This window comes from Balaenoptera physalus (genome assembly GCF_965194825.1).
Source record: "Balaenoptera physalus genome assembly, chromosome: 20".
NCBI lineage: Eukaryota > Metazoa > Chordata > Mammalia > Artiodactyla > Balaenopteridae > Balaenoptera > Balaenoptera physalus.
The window spans coordinates 15,822,817-15,844,221 of NC_138901.1; the positions used below are offsets into that span (position 1 = coordinate 15,822,817).

The 21,405-nt window shown below is 57.7% G+C and overlaps 1 protein-coding gene across 3 annotated transcripts in view; it reads right to left on the reverse strand.

Annotated features, from left to right (window-relative positions):
• Positions 1-1,109: 1,109 nt before the first annotated feature.
• Positions 1,110-21,405, reverse strand: part of MRC2 (mannose receptor C-type 2) — a 55,077-nt gene continuing 34,781 nt past the window's right edge. The window contains exons 6-30 of one of the 3 annotated variants that reach the window (XM_082443079.1): positions 20,780-20,926; positions 17,929-18,117; positions 17,646-17,800; positions 16,419-16,526; positions 14,476-14,591; positions 13,429-13,577; positions 12,565-12,782; positions 11,721-11,863; positions 10,519-10,621; positions 10,115-10,253; positions 9,967-10,002; positions 9,546-9,706; positions 9,391-9,458; positions 8,572-8,672; positions 8,134-8,270; positions 5,708-5,807; positions 5,424-5,587; positions 5,147-5,255; positions 4,377-4,615; positions 4,069-4,237; positions 3,825-3,974; positions 3,387-3,506; positions 3,018-3,197; positions 2,534-2,560; positions 1,110-2,419 (exon numbers count right to left, since the gene is read on the reverse strand). In XM_082443079.1, coding sequence (XP_082299205.1) covers positions 2,196-2,419; positions 2,534-2,560; positions 3,018-3,197; positions 3,387-3,506; positions 3,825-3,974; positions 4,069-4,237; positions 4,377-4,615; positions 5,147-5,255; positions 5,424-5,587; positions 5,708-5,807; positions 8,134-8,270; positions 8,572-8,672; positions 9,391-9,458; positions 9,546-9,706; positions 9,967-10,002; positions 10,115-10,253; positions 10,519-10,621; positions 11,721-11,863; positions 12,565-12,782; positions 13,429-13,577; positions 14,476-14,591; positions 16,419-16,526; positions 17,646-17,800; positions 17,929-18,117; positions 20,780-20,926 — 3,452 coding nt within the window. In that variant the 3' untranslated portion in view covers positions 1,110-2,195. Of the gene's footprint in view, positions 2,420-2,533; positions 2,561-3,017; positions 3,198-3,386; positions 3,507-3,824; positions 3,975-4,068; positions 4,238-4,376; positions 4,616-5,146; positions 5,256-5,423; positions 5,588-5,707; positions 5,823-8,133; positions 8,271-8,571; positions 8,673-9,390; positions 9,459-9,545; positions 9,707-9,966; positions 10,003-10,114; positions 10,254-10,518; positions 10,622-11,720; positions 11,864-12,564; positions 12,783-13,428; positions 13,578-14,475; positions 14,592-16,418; positions 16,527-17,645; positions 17,801-17,928; positions 18,118-20,779; positions 20,927-21,405 lie in introns of all 3 variants that reach the window. The other 2 variants (XM_082443078.1, XM_082443077.1) reach the window with 2 other exon arrangements.

Genomic DNA, 21,405 nt, shown 5'->3' on the forward strand with positions numbered 1-21,405 from the left:
TCAGAAACTTGTTTTTAAAAATCACGAACAAGGCAAAGCGCACGTGCACGCATGCGCACAGAATCTCACCATTTGCCGCAGTCCTGATTCAAAGCACCATCTGAAAAGGTCAGACTAGCTAGCTGTTCCCACTGACTTCCTGGTCTGCTTAACATCCACACTCCCTACCACTGCCCTCAAGGCCTCGGGCAATGAGGCCCCGCCACGCTCCCCTGCCCCCCGCTCCAGCCAGCCCGGCTTCCCTGCTGGTCCTCGGAAGCAGCAGGGACCGTACAGCAGCCGCCCTGCTCTTCCCCTGCCAAGGAGCCGGCCTGTGTGCACCCCCCCTCACCTCCTTCAGGTCCCAGCCTCACTGCCTCCGGTGAGATCCTCCCCAGCCACCCCGTCCAAACTGGCCCTCACCCACCCACTAGGCCTGTGTTAGGCCTCCTCACGGCACCTAGCGTGACCTGGCATGGTTGACCAACCTGGGCTGGCAGGGCCTTCTCTCTGTTCGTGGCTCTGTCTCCAGCTCAAACACCCTGAATCATCGGGTAGGTGAGTGAAGGTGGGCGGGAGGGAGGTCCTGGGATCCACTCCCCTGCCTCCTGGCGGTTCCAGAGCCCATGCTCCCCAGGGACGAAGGTGCACTCGCTTTCTCGAAGCTCAAATGCAGGTCTGAGGCTGCCTTGGAAGGATGGTGGTGCGCGGCCCCCACCCCTGGCTGACCTGCGCGCCTCACACGCTCCCCTGGGAGCTGCAGCCCAGAAACAGCAGTAACAGCTGACGTTTATGGGGCAATTACTGCACGAGCTCGAAGGCACCCACTGCTTTGCACAGGTGATCTCATTTAATCCTCAAACATCCTTAAAGGAACCCTAGGAGATGCGTCCTGTTCTCCCGTCTTACACGCTGAAAGGTGAGCCAAGTTGCCCAAGCTCGCACTGCTGTCCCGCAGCTCCAGAGCCCTCAACCCTCACACATATCCCCAGGAACAGACAGAAGGGTGTGGTCCCAGGGCCCCGAGATAGAGGCAAAATGGATGCAAGCCCCCCAAAATGACATTTATCTTGAAAAGATATGAAGGACAAGGCTCACAGCAGGACAGAGCAGGAACCCTTCTCTCTCAAGCCTCTTAAAGGTGTTTTATTTGTTTGCTTTTCTTTTTTCTTTTTTAAAACAATAATGGCACATTAAAAAAATTAAGAACTACAAAAAAGGACCATGTCTTCGAGTCCATGTTCACATTGTCCTGGGTTGTGGCACCAGGACTGGTGATTCCTGCTGGGATTCCGGCCTCTTGGAAAGGTGCTGGGTGGGTCGGCTCCACCCGCATGGGGCCACTCGGGGGACTCAGGCGCTCTTCTTCTGGGCCCCACTAGAGGGCGTCCCTGGGCTCTCGCTTCTGAGGCCCCCAGGACCCTGGCCAAACACCCCCTCTCTCCAAACTAGAGCCAGGAGCTGGAAACGTTAGGGAACTTATTTTGGTCCCCACAGGGGACTCTTTAGGGACACAGCCCTCCCCCGACCGGCAGGAGATGACACCCCAGCCCAGCCTGGTCACCCCCAGGAGGTCAGGGTGTCTCTCCCCTGTCCTGTCTCCAGCCCAGCTGACGCCACAGTGATGCCCTTGTTCTCCGTCCCGGCCCAGGCCCTCCTGCCATGTCCCATGGCCACCCCAGCAGGCACAGGAGTGACAAATGCTCGGCCCCCTCAGCCGACCCCCACCAAGAGCAAGAGGGCTGCCCAAACCCCAGGGCCCTGGCTCAGAAGGGAGGGCTGGGTGACAAGGGGGGCAGGGAGGGAAAGGAGCTGGCATGAGGGGCTCAGAGCTGAGGCTGCCGGAGAAGGAGAGAAGCAACAGAGGCCGGCTGAGGGCTCGGGGAGGCGCCTCAGACTCTGCAGTGAGAAGCAGGTCCCGGGGCATGGGGCACAGGCCTGGGCAGGCGGGCCTGGGGAGGAAGAGGCAGAAAGAGGCTCCCGTCCTGCCTCTGGTTACCGTGGGGGCACAGGCCTGGGTGACAAGACCTTAAGAGCCCCCCCAAAGGGAAACGCCATGCTGCACTCAGCCAGGTCTCAGCCCAGCCCTCGTGGGAGGGAGGGACCCCACCAGCCCAGGCCCTGCCAGCCCCAGCTCCCCCAGCAGCTCCCAAGGGCACCCCTCCGTGGGCCGACGGGACTGTAGCTGGTGGGGGGCCCCGCCCACGCCCTTGGCTCTACTCCTGCTGTTCGTTCATCTCCATGTCGGACACCAGGATGTTCTTCTCAGTGGCCTCGCCAGGGCCGGAGGAGCTGCGGCTGTAGCGGGCGCCCTCGAAAGCCCCACGCTCGACGCTCTGTCGCCGCCGGTAGAGGATCAGGGCCGCAGTCAGCAGGGCCAGCAGCAGGAGCACCGCCATCAGCACCACCACCAGGGCCGCAGGGTTCCCCGGGAGGGCTGCTGCAGCAAGAAGAAGCCTCGCTCAGCAGCCCCGCTACGGCCACCCACTGCCCAGAAGGGGGGGGGGGGCGGGGGAGGAGGAGAGGGCTAGTCTCAGCCCTGCCTGTGACTCACCTGATGGCGAGAAGCTGCTCTCCTCAGCTGCGGCAGAGGAGGGACCAGTTAATAACAGTGGCAGTAATAATATAATTATAAGCAAACATGTAAGAACATTTTCTGCAGGCCCAGACACTTCATTTGCTCATTTAATCCTCTTATAGGTACTCTTATTACCCCCATTTTACATATGTGTAAACTGAGGCCACAGAGTTTGAATGACTTACCCAAGGTCACAGAGTTGGCAAATGGTTTGGCCTGGGCTTGAACCCCATCCCTGCCTTTAACCACTACAAAATGACGGGTTTGCTGTCTAGTTTGGAAATGTGCAGGAAGGCCCAGTCCTACAGACTAATTAATCCCAGGGGAAGGCCCCAGGCCTGTCTGTTTCTTCTCTCCCATCCACTGCATTGCCTGCAGAACGAGAAGCAGTCGGGGCCCCACCCAGCACCAGATGCCTGGGGGTGGCAGGAAGCCGCGGGTGTGCCTGCCGGGCGCTCACCTCGAGGGAGCTTGCAGACCACACCCATGGTGATGTTGGTGCAGGCGCCTGGGCGCCACAGCCCGCTGCTGCTCTGGATCCAGTAGCAGCTGTTGTGGCTCAGCATGCTGGGGCCCAGGCCCGGGGGCCCCCAGTTGGAGTAGTTCACAGCTGTGTTGTCCTGCCAGACCAGGGTACCTCCTGTGGGAAGAAGGCACTGAGGGGGCGTTGCGGGGGCGGGTAACAAACTGGAGCAGGTGGGAGAGAGCAGGCCTGTTCTAGAACCAACTCCCACCTTCCTCAGGTCCTCACCTCCACCAAGCCCCGGTGGAGGGCATCGCCCCTGCCACCTGAGGCCTCACCCTCCTGATCCTATACACAGGGACCCACCTTTGGGGTTGAAGTTCATGCCCAGCCAGGCGCCCCGACTCTGGCCCTCAGAGCTCTGCAGATGCTCCCAGACAAACACGTTCTCCATCTCATCCACGATAGACAGGACCACCCCACCCTCTGGACACAAAGGAGGCTCACGTCAGGGCAGACGGGTCTCCCCGGGGTAGCAGAGCCCCCCAGAGAGGCCCCCGCCCTCTTCCCTGGCAGCCAGAGGAGAGGATGGCGTGGAGTCATGCGTGGATGGAAGGGGGTTATAGTCACACACGTTATGTCACGGGTGGTCTGTGCGTATTGCAACATGAGGGGCACTTATGTGTGAGTGCTGCCGACAGGTAGACCGCAGCACGGGGACTGCATTCACAGGGTCTTTGAGTGTCCACGAGAGGGGTCGCCACCTGGAATGCCCACATATGGGCTCTCGCCCGCCCGGCCCACCTCTCTGGCAGCGCTGCAGCGCCTCCTTGTGGCCCAGCAGCAGCTCCATGTGGAAGGAGTAGCAGTGCTCCCGGAAGGGAATCCACGCTGAGTCCGCCAGCCCCTGGGGACAGCTGCCGTGGTAGCTTATTCTTCGGGGAGGAGGGGGCCCTATGGGGGTGCAGGATTGAGAAAGTGGCCCAGGGTCCTCCCAGGGTCGGCCTACCCCCGGCCCACCCCTCAGCCCCAGGGGGTGGGCACTCACCTCCGTTAACTCCACACACAGCCCCCTGCAACTTGGTGTCACAGCTGGTGGTGCGCCAGGCCCCATCCATGTCCACGTAGGCGCAGCCCCCCGGGTACTGGGGCTCCCAGTCCTGCCAGCTCACATAGCTCAGCGGCTCCTCAGAGACCCAGGAGTACCGCCGGGAGCCCTGGGCACAGACAGCCATCAGGGTGGGAGGAAGGGGACCAGCCGGGGCGGGGGTGTGTGTTGGGGGGAAGCAGGTAAGGCACGGGGTTAGGAGGAGGCAGGGAGGGAAATCAGGGGAGTGGGCCCAGCCCGGTGCCCACCTCCTCACTGGCCAGCCCGATCCAGAGTGGCGTGCGCAGCCCTCGGGCAGCCTGCGTAAGGAAGGCCTGGGTGTAGGGGTCGGGCACGTGCGCCAGGCTGGCGTTGCGGCTCTCACACAGCAGGAGGGCGTCGTGCCAGCGCAGCGGCTTCTGCAGCAGCCGGAAGGTGCCGTTGAGGTAGGAGAGCTCAGTGCCCGGGGCAGGGAGCGATGCTGCTGGGCATGGGCTCAGGGAGGGGTCTACAGGGAAGGGGGCAGGGCTCAGGCCGGGCTCTGCCCCCATCACCCCATCCCCAGGCATGAGGCCGGGAGGGGGGAGCGCCGGACATCAGGCAGAGACCAACTCTCCTCTGGGCACAGTGCTTGGCTCAGTGTCAGTCACTGCTGTTACTAATAACAATACATTCTCACTAATAAAGGGGTGAGCAATCTAGAGCTCAACCATGAATCCAGGGCAGAGGGACCCTGCACGGAGCTGCAGGAGCCTCAGACACAGAACCTCAGGGCCCCTGCCACCAGGCGTGCCCAGTGTCTAGCTCTCCCTGGTCAGCCCTGCAAACCCCAAACCTTCCTCCTGAGACCCCTTGGTGCTCACTGCCTGTCCCTCTGATCGGCGCCTGGCCTTTCTGCCCATCTGCTTCCCAAGCAGTCTAGACTCTGGGGGTGGCCCCAGGGGCCCTCTGAGGTCAGGGACCATGTCTCGTTCCTCCTGGCACGGCCCAGGGAATCCAGTCCTGGGCTGGGGTTTCCAGGCTCCCCGGTGACACGTACCCGTGCCCTTCTGGCAGATGAAGCCGTGTGTCTCCTCCACGCAGCTCCGATCGTCCCAGCGGCCAGTGAAGTGAGCTGAGGGGCTGTGCAGGACCACCGCACAGCTGGTCTGGGGGGAAGGAGCTGCTCAGGGGAGCCCCGGCAGCTGCCCGCTTGTGCCACTGCCCCCAGAAGGCTGTACTATGAGCAAGGAGGCTGGAAGGGGGTGCCCAGGCAAGCAGTGCAGGGCAGGGTGGGGGTGGAGGGCAAAGGAGAGAGTGGGGAGGGGCCTCCTCACCGGTATGTTGCCGCTGGGAGCAGGGCTAGGGCCAGAGGGCTCCCCAGGGGCCCAGTTGGTGTACCGCAGAGGCTCCTGCTCCACCCACTGGAAGTCCCTCTGCGAGGCGTGGAGGCCAATCCAAAGGTCAAAGGTCACATTGGGCAGGCTGGCTGTGATGAATGCTACAGTCCCCCCAGAAGAGAGAGTGATGAGCGACAGGGCGGCCCCCTCCTCGCTCTGCTCTAGCCCTCTGGGGGGACGGTGTCAGAGGATCACGGGGCCTCCCCATGGGCTGGCCCTACCTTGCTCTAAGGGGTTTGCAATGGTGACCAGTTGGGCCTCTTGCTGCTCACAGGAGAACTGTGCCTCCGACCACTTCACCCGGTCCTGGGGGTCCTGGCCCTGGATTCGGAAACACTGTGGGGCGGAGGGGGGAGGCATGGCATCCTGCTCCACCCCCCTGTCCCACACACCCAGAAACTCCGCTGCGGACCCCTCGGCCGCAGGCCCTGGGGGAGGCTTGGGGGCTGTGAGAGAAAAACACGAGAACCAGGACATCTGGGTCTCCTTGACCAAGGCTCCGGCACCCTCTCAACCGGGCACAGCGGATTCACATACACTTGCCCACACTCTGGGGAATTTTTAAGTGGGAAGATTTCTCGGGGCCATCAAATGTTCTACCACTTATGACAGCACCGCCTGGGCCATGCCTGGGGACAAGGTCTGTCTGGCTCTCAGCTTCGCACACTCCAAAGGCTTTTGACAGAGTTACTGTATCATTACAATGATGCTAACAAATTAAGAAAGGGACCAATTACATATATAGAATATATTTTGTTTTAAATTAGGTAGAAGAAGTCATAATAAGCTTTTGGAAAAATTTAATGACATGGGGAAATGCTGAAAATATAATACTGAGAAAGAAAAGTTGACTACAAAATTGTGTTATTTAGTATAATCTCAATTACATGGAAAAAGTCAGGAAGTGGAGTAACAAATATTGATAGTGGTCATCTCTGGAGAGTATGGATGAGTTTTAGTTTCATTTTTTTCTGTTTTTTTTTCCCAAGATGTTAATAACACACATCTTACTCTTTTTTTTTTTTTTTTAACGCAGAAAAGGTGTAATATTTGCTTGGATATTCTGAAGACAGTGAGAGCTCCACGACACTATGGGTGGGCTGCAAGGCAATGTATGACAAAGATTTATGGATTATGTTATCTAGTATTAACTAATCTAATCCTCACAATAGGGGTTAAGTGGTCTTACAGTGTCCTGCAAAGAAGGCATGGATCGAAGCTCATACTAACGATGCCAGCGCAAACCACAAGGAAATAGCGCCCTTCTCTTTCTGGGGTAAGCGCTTTCAGCCGCTAGGTAAAAACAATGAAGGTCTAATCAGGTCTGATGAATGAGCCCCAGGGTCAGGAAGTAACCACTTTTGGAAAGAAACTCACACCCTAGAGGGAACATTTTGAAAACATATTTAGATGCATATCCATTCTAATTCATTTTATTGTCTCAAACTTTCCTAGCTGCACACTCAAAACACTTGGGAAGAGAATTTTCTAAATGTTGTTTTTAAAAAATCTTCCAAGGATTTTTTTTTTAAAACTCTCTTGATCAGCTCTTCTGATTAGTTTATAAGGCAGATTAGTTTAAATGCAGAAACTGACCAATTTTTAAACAAAAACCTTTGTTTAATTGGTAGGACTGGAAAATGGGGAGAAGGACTTAGAAAGCCCAGCCAGTGATGGATGACCTTTTTTCATCTTGATCTATTTGTCTTCGTGAGGTAATCTTTTCGTCTACAACAACCATTCAATCCATGTTTTAAAATAATTTGAACTTCAGGGAACTTCCCTGGTGATCCAGTGGTTAAGATTCTGTGCTTCCAATGCAAGGAATGTGGGTTCGATCCCTGGTTGGGAAACTAAGATGCCACATGGCCGGGAAAAAAAAAAAAAAAGAATTGAACTTCAAACAAGACCTGTGAAGTCTGAATCACAAAGTTTCAAACTAAGATTTTTTCAAATAATGAAGTATATGCAATCACTTTGCTCTTATCAAAATTATTTAAATAGTAATAATTATTATAATTGATAAATTTTGAGTGAACGCAAAAATATTTTCATACCACTAAAAGGAAAATTTTGAAAAATTAAAAATACTATTTAAAAATCTCTAGCTCATGCTTTATATTGTTTTGTTCTTGTGTATATTTAACTATATATGATGTCAGTCCCATTAGTATGGAAGTAAATATATATTTACTTACATACACACATGTAATGCACACATACGTACGTTGTATGTTCAACATTTTAATAGGAGTTCATTATCAAGATGTTTGGGGACTTCCCTGGCAGTCCAATGGTTAAGACTCTGCGTTCCCAATGTCGGGAGCACGGGTTTGATCCCTGGTCGGGGAACTAAGATCTCGCAGGCTGCACTGTGCCTCCAAAAAAAAAAAAACAACAAGCAGATGTTTGGCGACCAGGGATCTAGGAAACTCACCAAACTATATGGGCAACCTCATTATCTGGTGAATGAGAAGGTGTTACTACGCTGAGTTAGTTTCCAAAGAGTCTGGCCCTGGCACTGGGGCCATGCAGAAGAGAGGGTGGCGGGTACAGGCAGGCAGGAGGCCATGACTTTGATGCTGCCAAAGGGCGAGGACTCCGGAGGCTCAGCCTTCGCCTTGGGTGCCCCCTCTCCCACTCCTACCTTGCTGAGGAACTGGCTCCAGCCAGGGGGGCAGCCACCTGTGGGTGGTGGGTCTGGGGGCTGCTGCTCTCTGGTAACGTTGCTGCGCTTGCAGATGTAGGGCAAGGCTGTCATGCACCTCTGGTCCCCCCACTCCTCTGCAGAAAGAGAAGAGCAGTCACCCCAAGGGCAGGGCATGGCTGCCAGCACCCTGGCCTCATGACCTGAGAGGAGGTGGGGCTGGGGCTCAGGTCCCTGTGTCCAGCTCTGAACTCAAGTCCTCTGTGGCTGCTGGATCACAGGGACAGGCCCTCCCCTCTCTGGGTCTAGCCCTTCTTGGGTTGTGGGGACAGGGAGAATGAGAAGAGACCTAGGGCCACTGCGCAGGCTCACCTCACTGCCCCCAACACCGACCCTCCCCTCAGCTTCTGCACTGTCTCTGCCCCACCTTGCGCTCACCTCGGCTGGCCATCATGTACACGCACTTCTTGTCCTTGCCGATGGGCCGAGGCTTGCCGGGTGCCCAGGAGATGAAGTTTATAACGGAACCATCTGTCCATCTGCAATGGCACCGAGCAGGGATGGCTCCAGCACTGGGCACCGTGCTCCCCTGTATGCAGCAATGAGGGGGCAGGGACCAGGGCCCAACACCAGGGGCTCAGTGGCCGTAGGCTGAGGAGTGGGGCTACTGAGCTCAGTGCAGCTAGAACCCAAGGACCTGGCGCCTCCAGGTAAGGGCCAGCCTTCCTGGGCATCCATTTCTCTAACTAGAAAAGAAGTGTAAGGATCCCAGAGCAGGGGTCCAAGGGCAGCGCTATGCTCAGACACCCATGTGCTCCTCCTGGTCCTTCCATGCCTCACGCATGGCAGGTGGGCCCTGAATACAAAGAGGCCCCTCTGGACCATCCTATGTTCTTGCCCATGTCCTGAGGGGACCTTATTCATGAGTGACCCCAGCATAATATGAGCTGCCATTATTTAGTGCCCGATAATGTGCTGGATGCCATGCTAAGGATTCACATACCTCATTTCTAATCCTCACAATGATCCTACCAGGCAGGCCTCGTTTCATTTTCAGGTGAGACAACCGAGGCCCAGAAAGGTTAAGTCACTTGCTCAAGGCCACACAGCCAGTGGAGGGCAGGGCTGGATTCAAATCCAAATCTGTCTGTCTCTGTATGCTGTGCCGCCTGCCTACCTCCAGCCTGGGTTGAGGCTAGCCATCCACGCATGCGCCCCGCTGCCCATCCGCACCCGCTGCCTCGCCAGGGCTCCCACCTGAAGCGCCCGTCGCTCTCTGAAGTATGCAGGCCGATCCACCAGTGCTGCTCTTGGCCCCGAGAAAACTAGGGGAAGCCGGGCAGGCAGGTGAGGGTTAGCAGGCCCTCTCCCTGGCTCCCGGGCCTGCCCTCCCTGCTCGCTAGCCTGCCCACCTTCTGCAGGTTGTGCCCCAGGAAGTCCAACTCCGCCTGGCTGTGCACGGAGACCAGCTCGGCCAGGAACCACGTGCAGATGCGCTGCGCCTGCGCCCACGTGGAGTGGTGCTCGAAGAACTTATACTCGGCCTCCTGGAAACGCAGCCACTCCCGCCGGCCTGCGGGGGCGGAGGGGACGTGGGGATGGAGGCCAGGCTGGGGCTGCCTGCCCGCCCAGCCCAAGGAGGACAAGGCGGGTCCAGGGCAGCCAAGGCAGGCGGGCCTGCGAGCCCATCCGACCTGGGCCAGTAGGGTGCCTCCATCACCTTTCCCTCGGCTCAAACCCCTAAGCCCCTTCGTTCTGTCCCGGCCAGACCCTGCCCAGGAGGTGACGCCCCCTTCCCCCCTCCGGGCCGCCGTGTGGAGCGGGGTGCCTCACCTTGTGGGCTGCCTTCAGGCTCCCGCACGTCCGTGCCTATGGGGACAACAGGGACAGAGACGCTGCAGAGAAAAGAGACCCTCCCCTGGACCCCCGCCCCCTCCGCGCTTCGTCCCATGCCCGGTCCGCCAGCGCCGCCCCACCCAACCTCGAGGGATCTTGCAGATCCAGTCCAACTGCGTCTCGCACTGCATGGCTACCCACTGCAGGGAGGCCAGGTCGAGCACTGCACAGCCCCGGATGTCGTCATCGTCGTGCCGGCTCCGGTCGAAATTGTGGTAAGAGAACTGATGAGGTCGGAAGGGGAGAGGGGTTTCAGGCACCAGGCGCAGGCTGCACCGACCCCCAGAACAGACCAACCAGAGGCCTGGCATAAGCTAGGAACCCCCAACCTGGGCTAGACGGTCCCCACCCCCTTTCCCTTACCTGCCAGCTCTGGCCAGAGGCGCTGCCTCTACTAAACCTCGCGCGCCTCCGAAAGACCACGCCCACACCCAAACCTCGCCCGCCCAGGCTCCGCCCACCTGCCCCGCCTCCTCCAGGCCCCCTCACCCCTAGTCCATCGCTCCAGCGCCAGCTCTGACCCGCTCCGGGGTCTCGACGGTTCAGGCCGATCCAGAACCAGTGCTGCTCGTGGATCTCGGGCTCTGACTCACTTTAGCACAACCCCGGGGTGAAGACAGAAGACATGGGGATGAGAGTTATAGGGGCCCCTTGCGGTTGTGACCTGGGCAGTCCCAAGGACCTGGGGCCTCTCAATCTGGGCTTCACACTCACCGGGCAAAACACTGTTGGGGCCACCCTTAAAAAGCTCTCCCCAAAGAGAACTGGGCTAGCTGGACCAGGCGCCCCGCTCACGGCGGGCAGGTGGCCTGGCTCCCTTCCCTTGCTTCCCTTTGGGTGGGGTCTGCCCTGCCAGCAAGACTGCAGGCTTTCACTTTAGGCAGCCGATGGGGACGGTGCATAGACCTGGGGACGTAGAATCAGATACACCTGGATTCCAGTCCTGGGTCACCCAGGGACCAGCTCTGTGACCTTGGGTAAATAACCCAACCTCTCTAACAGCCCACAAGGGATAATGTCTACTTAGTAGGATTGAGAAGAGTCTTGAATGTGGATTAAATGTTTAGTGCAGTACCTGGTACATGGTGAGAAGCAACTGACAGGAGCTATTATAATTACTAGTCAAATAATGTAATTGTGCTGTTTGCTGGGAGGAGATATCCCTGGAATTAAGATGTCAGGAAGCCTGGATCCATTTGGATTTTTCCCAAGGCTAAGGGGCTGTAGGGCTGTATGTCATAGGAACCCACAGGACACAGACAGGGCTCTGGAGGGACCCCGCGGGCAGATGCTCACTTTTGTAGCCTTTCTGTTCCTGTCTCTGAGAAAAAGCTGTTTATTGAGAAAGTGTGGGCTCTTATGGGATGGTATAGGGTTGCAGGAGGGGGACGCTCACTTGGATCAGCTTGGAGATTTTGCCGTGGAGAAGGAGGGATGGTGAGGGCAGTTACTTGTGTAAAAGTCTGTGAGTCTCAGGGGGTGTTGCTGGCTCTGGTGAGCAACCCAGGGTCTCCGACTCCAGGGAGACCAGGGTTACTTGAGGGGGGGGTCAGGATGGGCCTGGCATTAGCAGCAGATGCACAGGTCATTCCAAGCCCTGGAACCGACCGCCCTGGGGTCGCCTTCACCCTACCCAGCAAAAGCAAGAGCCCGACTCATGTGCACATGGGCCACCGCCCCAGGCTCAGTACCCGAAGATCTTGTTGAGCATGTTGGCCACGAAGTGCTCCTCCTCATAGCTGGCCAGGCTCAGCAGCTGGGCCCCCAGCTCCCGGCAGGCCCTCTGGGCCTGGACCCAGCTCTTCTTGTCCTGCAGCCGCTCCGCGCTGAACACCTGCAGGAACAGAGTCCAAGCTGTTCCCCAGCCCACCTCCCCCGGGACACCTGCCCTCCCGTGACGTGCGTGGGGAAGGGGGCTGGGGCCTCACTGGACAATCCTGCTCATCAGAGAGGGAGCCCCAGGGGAGGGAAACTGGCACAGGCATCTCCCAGAGATGGCCCCCTAACCAGCGGGGCAATCAGGGCTCTTATCCCAGCAGAGCCACAATTTGCTGTGGGCAAGTCCCTTCCCCTCCCTGGACTTCAGCTTCTTCCTGTAATTAAAAGACCCTGGACTACCTCAGTGGCTCCCAAACCCAGTAGGGTTTAAAAACGCAGATTACCAAGCCCCACTACAACCCACTGAATCCCAATCTCCATAGCGACAGCCTGGAAGATTTGTTTAAATCGGGCTCCCCAGGCAATTCTAAAGAGCAGCCAGCCTGGCCCCAACATTTGGGAACCTCCGCAACCGATGGTCTCTGTGGTTTTTTCAATTCCTCAAATATTTATTGAGCACCTACTATGCACCAGGCCTCAGATGCCACTGACAAAAGGGTTTCAACAGAAAGTACCTCTGTCTGTTGTCTGTAAGTTTCTCCGGGGCCCGCCTGCCTGGATCATCGCTGGGTCCCACTGGGGCCACCCACCCCGCCAGGGATGCTGCCTCTTTGCTCTTGCTTCTCTCCCCCGACCCCAGGCCAACAGGCTGCCTACCTTATAGCAGTGCCGGAGTTTGGGGTCTGAGCCCCAGCCCTGGGGGCAGGCGCCGGTGAGGCTGGGTGTGGGGTCTGGCCCAGGCAGCTCAGGCGTCACTGGCGTGCCCAGGCTCTGCCGGCAGATGTAGCGAGCCCGGAACGACGTGCAATTCTTCACCTCCCACAGCCCCATGGCGCTGCCCGTGGCCAGGGCCACGCAGCCCCCACGGCTGTACCCTGGAGGAGGGAGAAGGGAGACCCACATGCTGAGGAGGACTCATCGGTCCCCCCTCACATCCCTGAGGGGCACCACCACGGCCCTCGCACCGGGAATCAGCTTAGCCATCTCTGCAGGGACATGCTCTGTGGAGTCGGGGCCCAATGGGGAGGAAGGAAATGGAGGCAGAGGCCTAGCTCTATGTTTGCTCCTGTGAGACCTTAGGCAACTTGCTTAACCTCTCTGAGCCTGTTTCATCATCTGCCTCATCAGGTTCTTGAAAAGGTTAAAAAAGACGATGAATTTAAAATGGTAATAGTAATAGCGAGCACTTGTATACTCACTACTCTAAGGGCTTTACATATATTAACCCATTCAAGCCTCACGTCAACCCTGTGAGGAAAGTACCATTATCCCCATTGGACAGATGAGGAAACTGAGGCTCAAAGATGCACAGCTAATAAACTGCACAGTCAGGATATGAGCTGGGCAGTTTGGCTCCAGAGCCTGTCCTCCTATAACCACATCACCGCACTGTACAAATGATCTGTTTCCTGTGAAGCCCTGGGTCTCGGTTGTGGCAGGGCTGGTCCACCGCAGCCTCCTGGCTTCACCAAGGAAAGTCCAAGAAGGGGGCTGCGCGGGTGCTGTGGAGGAGGGGCTCACCGGGCTGGTCCCGGTTCCAGTGGGTGTACATGACCTCATCCCCGCTGAGCCAGCGGAAGGAGCCGGTGAAGTTGAGGTCCTGCAGGGCCGTCCAGAAGTACTCGCCATCCCAGTTGTAGATGAGGCTGCTGACAAAGGCCTGCTCGAACCTGCGGGAGAGAGGCTGGTCGAGGCAGGGAGCTCGCCCCCCACCACTCCCTGGGCTACAGGCCAGACGCCCTGCTCCAGGAGCCTGGGTGCTGCACCCAATCAGAAACTTGCTCAGGGGGCTCCCCTGGTGGTGCAATGGTTAATAATCTGCCTGCCAACGCAGGGGACAAGGGTTCGAGCCCTGGTCAGGGAAGATCCCACATGCCGCAGAGCAACTAAGCCCGTGCGCCACAACTGCTGAGCCTGCGCTCTACAGCCCGCGAGCCACAACTAGGGAAGCCCGCGTGCCACAACTACTGAAGCCCGCGCGCCTAGAGCCCGTGCTCCGCAACAAGAGAAGCCACTGCAATGAGAAGCCCGCCCACCGCAACAAAGAGTAGCCCCTGCTCGCTGGAACTAGAGAAAACCCGCGCACAGCAATGAAGACCCAATGCAACCAAAAATAAATTAAATAAAATAAATTAATTTTAAAAAATTAAGAAATGCTTTAAAAATGAAACTTGCTCAGGGAAGTGGGGACCCCTGGGGACCCTGCAGCTGACACACAGCACCCCAGCTCCCTTTCTACTGTCTTCACCTCCATGCCTTGCTGAGGAGAGAGAAAATCAGACACAGCCAAGGTCTCTTTGCGGCATCCAGCCCACACCTATGCCTGTTCCTGCCCCTGCCCAGGACCTGTCCCTGCCCCTGCCCCTGCCCCTGCCCAGGACCTGTCCCATGCTGGGGTCGCTTAATAAACAGGAGTCATTCTGGTGACAATATTAGAAAAAGGCCCTGGAGCCTGTTGAAGCTCAAAGGACTCGAGTCCCTCTGCACTTGATGGCAGGATGCTGCCCCGTTTGGAGGAGGGACCACATTAGGCCAGGACATAGGGGAGGGCTGGTCCCTCTCCTGTACCTGTTGGTGATGGTGACCAGCTGAGAGCCGTGGTCGGTGCACAGGCGCCGGGCCTCACTGTAGGTCACCTGGTCCTCTCCCAGCCAGTAGCAGGATGGGCTGTGCCACGTCCAACCCTGGCTCAAGAGAGTGGGCAGAAAAGGGGTGTCTGGGGGGAGGATTCTCCTCTCTCACCCATAAATCCTGGGGTGCAGGTGCCATCAGTGGCACCACTGAATTTTCTGCAGGCTTGGGCACAGAACAGAGGGGACTGGTTTGACGCCAGAGCCGGCTCCTCCTGTGCTGTGTTCTGCACCTTGTCACTCCACACTCCCCTCCCTACTGTTACCCACAACTGCCAGGCCCGGGGTGGAGGCATGGCCCACGGGTGGCTGATCGGGAGACAGCCAGTCACCGGCCTGCGGTCCGGCCAAGAAAGATGAGTGGCCCATCGGATTCCTCTCTTGAGTGTTTGAACCAAGAGACGCAGTGGGAAAACTGCCAGTTGGCTGGGGAACCAGAGCCAAAAAGCTGGGAGAGCTGCCAGGATGTGGAGGGGGCTGGGTAATCCTCAGGGGCCTGGAAAAGCTGGAGTACACGGAGGATGCGCCTGGCCCGGGAGCAGGGGGGACAGACCCTCGGCGAGGGGCAGCAAAGCTGTGGAAGCGAGACCACCCCTCCTACACGGCTGGCTTGCTACCCCCGCCCCCATGAGGCCGGGGAGGCTTCACCCCACCGACCCCTTGTCCCCTGGGCCACCCTGAGGGCCTCTCTGCTCTTGCCTTGCAGATGAGGACCTGAGGCTCAGAATTACGTGGCTTGATTTTGTACAGACAGCGCAGGTGGAGCCCAGACCGGAACCCACACCACAGAGGTTGTGTCTGTCCCTGCCACAGCCCTGCTCCTCCTGAGATGACACCAGGTGCCTGCCAGGGCCTTTGCCTCCAGGAAGCCTTCAAGTGGGATCCCTGTGGGTGGGGGCTGCAGCTTGGGAGCGACAGCGAGGCAGCCCCCAGGGCAGGAGCCAGCGCAGAGGAGAAAGTGGTGTGTGTGTGTGTGTTTATGTGTGTATGTGTATTATGTGTTTGTGTGTGTTTATGTGTATGTGTATATTGTGTGTGTCTATGTGCGTATGTGTGTGTAGGTGTATGTGTTCGTGTATGTGTGTGTACATGTGCATATGTGTGTATTTGTGTGTATGTGTATTATGTTTTTTGTGTGTGTGTTTATGTGTATGTGTATATTGCATGTGTCTATGTGCGTATGTGTGTATGTGAGCGTGGCTTCTGCAGATGGAGCCGCCAGGGGCCAAAACACCACCAAGTGGCCTTGATGAGCAGCCTCCCCATGTGTGTCCACACTGCTCACACCCCTGCTCCTCTGGGGGCGGCGAGGGGTGGGGCGGGCGGCTGGAGGAGGGAAACAGATCCATCACCCACCCTCACCCTTTTTCATACCCTCCCCCCCCACCACTGATTCATTCCCCCCATTCAGTCCTAATCCCTTCCCTCCCCGGGGCTAGAGCCCAGGGACAGAGACACAGGATGGCCCCATTCCTCCTGAGGAGACAGACAAGCACACGCCGTGCCAGCAAGTGAGGTGGGAAAATGGGGCCGGGGTGCACAGAGGGCTGGGGTCTCCCCAGCAGCCTTCACTCAGGGGATGACTGGACCAGACTTGGGGGCCCGCCCACCGCCACCTCCGGGTTCTCCGTGGCTTTCCGTGGAGGGGGGGCTCAGGGCTAGGGGTGGCGGGGGAGCTCTGCTTCTTCCCAACTGCTTCTCGCCCCCACCCCACCTCATCCAACATCACTCCTCCTGGAACGGAGCAGTTTGGAGAGCGGAGGAGGGGGCATGGCGAGGAAGGGACGATGCCATGGGAGGCTGCGGGCTTCCACCTGCCCTCCTGCCCCTGGGAGCCCCTCTGGTTGGCATCACCCGGGGCAGCTCCAGAAGCACCCTCACCTTCCGGCAGCCATGGTCCTCCTCAGCGGCCCCCTGGCTCAGCTGGCCTGCTTTCTTGCAGATGGATGGCAGGGACTGGTTACAGGGACTGTCATTCCAGCGACCTTCCTAGGGACACAGGGTATGGGGGAGTCTCAATCTATCTCCCCCAAGTCTCCCAAACCCCTTCAGTGAACCTGGTTTCCAGACCTGGCCCTGCCTCTGACTTGCTGTGTGATTCTGAGCAAGAAGCTTGACCTCTCTGTGCTCTAGGCTGGAAAATGGGGGGAGCAGGATTAGTGCTACAAGCCTCACAGGGCTGATGAGAGCACACAGAGTTGATGTGCAAATGCCTCGAAACTTTGACAAGCACTGTCTAAATGGAAGAAGGTGCTCTTTTAAATTACTTACAGCTCATTTCATGAACATCAAGGACAAGCTGCCTAAGACTGTTAGCAGGACAGACAAATGAGATTCCCAGTTCGGCAAGGTGTCCAGCCAGTACCTGCAGATCCAGGGCGAGCAGAGGCCGTGTGCCCAGACCCTCACCTCAGCTGACGGAGCTGAAGAGGAACTTAGTCCTCGGCCCCTCCTAACTGCCTTAGCCCTCCTGTGTCCAGGGCACCCAGCCAGCAGTTTTTGTCTGCCTTGAGCTGCAACTGGAGGGCAGAGGTGTTAGTATGTCCCAGCCCCCAGGAGAATGCCTGGCACATAGCAGATGCTCAATAAATAATTGTTCATAAATTTTTAAATAGCATCCTCTAAGCCAGATGTCTCCACAGTCGCTGGCAGTGTTGGCTGTATCTCACGGCAGAATGTCCTGTCTCTGGAGTAAGTAGTCTGTTCCTACAGTTCTGTCCATTCTTTAAGGGACAGACTTATCTCTGCTTGAAGCCCTGGATCAATTCCTTCATCCACCCATACTGTCTGAGCCAAAGCCATGGCAAATAGTCACAGCTCCATCATTCCTTGAGGGGACAGGACCCTGGGCTGGGTAGGGCTGGCACTGAGCAGCCCTGCCTGCAGAGCATGTTCACATAATGTGGGTTCTGACGCCACCTGCAGGCGGGGAAGTGCAGCTGGCAAGAGACCAAGATCCCACCAGGCACCCTCCGAAGGCTTCGCAAGAATTAACTCCTTTAATCCTCCCACTGGCCCTCTGAGGTTGGCACCATTGGAGTTCCACTGACAGATGAGGAAACTGAGGATAGGTTTGGGGGCCCCGTGATAGGGAGAGGGGGTTCTCACCGGCCCCCAGATGGTGACACAGTCCTCCAGGCTGTCCCGGAAGTTGTTGGGCTCAAAAGGGTGCCAGTGGGTGAAGCTCACGAGGCTCCCGTCAGACCACTCAAAATTCATCTGCAGCTTCAGATCGTTGAGACCGATCCACAGCTCCTCCACCTCTGGGGTGCGGCCGGGGAGAGGGGAGAGGGGACATCGGGAGGTCAGCCTCAGTCACCGGCAGGGGAGGGAGGGACCGTCCCTGAGCCTCTGGGCGGATGGGATGGGCATGTGGGAAGCAGCCCCTCACCCTGCTTGATCTGCTTGGTGATGAACTCCAGCTCGGCCATGCTGTGGATGCTGAGCAGGTCGCCCCCGCCCCGCAGACACAGCTTCTTGGACTCCTGCCAGCTGCGCTTCTCAGCCTGCAGGCGGTAGCAGTGGCCCTGGAAGGGCTGCCAGCTGGGCTCGCACTCCACCTTCACGTTGGCCCACACGTCTGCGGACACCAGAGAGGCCGCTGCTCAGGGACCGAGCTGCCCCGCCCGGGAACCGACCCACTGGGTGTCAACACAGGCAGGGGCCTGGAAATCACCTCCTCCCCAAACCTGTCACAGATCCGCCCTTCCCACGAGGACAGGTCTGAATACTGAATGATGCTGAAAAGACAAAACCCTCAGGGAGGCTGGAGCCCCAGGAGGTGGTGGCAGATTCCACCCAAGACAGGACGGCCCCCCCAAGCTGGGGCTCTCACAGGGAGATGGACGGGGATTCAGGACAGACCAGCCCCAGGAGCCTCAGTTTCCTCCTCTGTAAATGGGGTTTCCTGCTGTAAGATTACAACTTAGCTCGTGTCCACCTCACTTAATAAATGACACAGCCGTCATTGTCTCAAAGAACATCTATGGGGTGTGGCCCCATCAGTCCGGGGTGAAGGGGGTGGGGAAATGGGGCCTCCCAGGTCAGCAGCTCGTGAAGTCACCGCTGCCTGGCAGGCATCCCCTGGCTGGGATTTTTACTCTTGCTCCTTCCCCCACCCCCAGCTCCTCTCCCTGAACCCTAGGGCTGAGAAACGAACCGGTCTTAGGCCCTTCCTCACTCCCATTTCCATGCATTTCAAGTTCACCCTCTAGGGATCAGGGTCCGCGAGCACCTGATGCAAACAAGCTCTCACTTGGGTCTTGGCAAGAGAAAACAAGACTTTACCAAACCACCCACAACATCAGGCCTGGACAGGATTCCGCTGGCTGGGCAAGAAAGCATGCACCCACTTGAAGCATCGCCCCACTGGGATCCACTCCATCCTGGGAGATGCTCCAGGGTCCAACCATACTGTCTCTTGGAGACCTGGCAGAGTGGGGAAGGGCTGAGAGCCTGAGCAGGCTGCCTCCTTGGCTCAAGACCTATCGATCATCTCTTGTCAGCCGCTGAGCTAAGACCCAAGGCTGCCTATTTGGACAGAAGAGTTTAGTGGGTGTGCAGACCCAAGGGCTGTAGGAAGAAGGGAGTTTAGGAAATGAGGACGCTTTGGGGGCATGATGGCGCCTGCCTCTAAAATGACACGCTTTGAGTGATGAGTCCCGGAAGGCAGAACCACCCAAGAAACTGCTTAGAAAATACACCTCGTGCAGAGAGATGTGGGCCAGGATGAAAGAGGAAATCCAAGGCTAGAGACATACCTGCAGGTCCGTGAGGCCCCAGAGGAGACCTCCCCACAACAACCACACTGGGCAGATCCAGGGGACAGAGGACTTGGTGAGGGGCCAGTCCCGACGGGGGCCACAGAGAGGCCTGCCGCACCGGCCCTGTGGCCCTCCTTTCAGAAAGGGAAGCCCTGGAACTGGTGCCTGCCCCAGGCTCCCCCCGAGCTGGAGGTGAGGTGCCCTAGATGTGGGTGCCCATGTTTTAAACCTTTGCTCCTGACCCCCAAGGGGGTGACGAGAGACAGTGGTGGCCAGTGGCCCTGAACCAACCTTTGGCAACACTTCAATGGTCAGAAGCAAAAGTGTTGCTCTGTAAGCTCTTACTTTCTGTTTTGTGGATTTTTTTCTGGTTTTGCTGTATTTTGCTTGTACAAATCCCGTCTTCACCCCATGGCTACTGGACTCCTGCAGTAGCCCCTCCAACCTAAGGAGACGCTCCTTTAAGCCAGGCCAGGTCTCCAGCCTTATAGCAACCCTGCAATGGGTTTGAGTGTATCCTCAATTTGCACCTCTGAGACTAAGCTGCCGGCCCAAGGCCACACCCCAAAGCAGTGCCGGCCTCTAGAGCTACCTTGGTGAATCACAAATGTGAGCAAGACACTCCCTTCCTTAAAAGTCTACAAAGGCTCCCACAGCCTACCCAGCCCCACCCAGATTTCACCCAGAAGCTGCGATCCTTCAGGAACTGGCTGCAACCTGCCTTTGTGAACTGTTCTTGTTCCCATGCCCTCTAATCCAGTACTTTTCAAACTGTACCTGCACATGAATCGCCTAAGGATCTTGGGAAGTGCAGGTTCTAATTCAATTAATTGGGGGGGGGGGCACCTGAGATTCTACATTTATAACGCGCATTTGTAACATCACCTGGGAAGGTGACGCTGTGCTGCTGGACGGCGGACCACACTTTAAGTAGTTAGCGCCTATACTCTAACCCTTAGTTAGGGAGCAATACTCACCGTCCTTAAAGCTGCTGTGAACTTCCAGGCCTCCGTGCCTTTGCACTTGTAGTCCCCTCTGCCAGGAATGCCCTTCCCTCACACCTTTTTATGCCTTTTTAAACTTACACTCAACTTGAAAGGCCCAAATCCAGTGTCACTTCCAGGAAACCCTCCTTAAATCTCTGGAGCTTAATCAATTTCTTCTTTGGCCCCTCTGATATGTATTATACATGTGTTTTATAATAGCACGTAACTCAGGATATTCCAACTGAATGTTGAGGTGTCTGTCACCTCCAGCAGACTGTGACCACCACGAGGACATGGTGAGTCAGGAGGCACTGAACACTGTTTTCAACGAACGTTCCCGGAACTTATTAATGGCACATTTCAGTTTGTTCAGACTTCAGCTGAACCATTAAAGAATAGGGAGGATCAGAGCCCCCTGTGCTGGGAGGCTGGGCCGCCGGCGGCTGCGGCCCTGACGAGCCCCACCCACACGCCCCGCGGCTGCCCGGCTCACCGGGAGGCGGGGGCTCGGCGGCCGTGGCGTTGGGCTTCTTCTTGCAGACGTAGGGCAGCGCGATGCTGCAGTCGCGGTTCTGCCAGCCGCCCGACGACTCCGTGCGGATCACTCCGCAATTCTCCTCGCTCGGGTTGTCCGGCTGATCTGTGGGGAGGGCAGGGCGCCAGCGCCCCAGGAGAGAGAAACTCACCCCCTGGCCCGGGAGCCCTACCCCGAACCTCGTGCTCCCTCGGGAGACCTCAGCCAGCTCAGATGCCCAGCGCCCCGCTTCGGCCCTCCTGCTGCCTCACCTGGGCCCACGTGGTCCTGGCCCCTCTGCGCCGCAACCCGTTCCAGCCCCGCCCGCCCGGCCGCCCGCCCTGGCCAGGCTGCTGGTGCGCTCAGTGCCCCGGTGCCCGCGGCTGAAGGGGTGCGTGGAGAATAAGGTCCAGTCCCCCTCCCAGGCCCTGTACCCCGAGGAGAGGGCATCGGTTCCTAATTCAGACGACACACGCCATGGACCAGTGGCGCCCAGTCCAGAAGGGAGTGGAAATCTGCCCCCACCCTCACTGCTCGCCTGGAGTAGGGTACCAGCGCAGGAGTAAACAGGAGACCAAGTGCCTGTGGGGTGGTCCCCTGGCCGC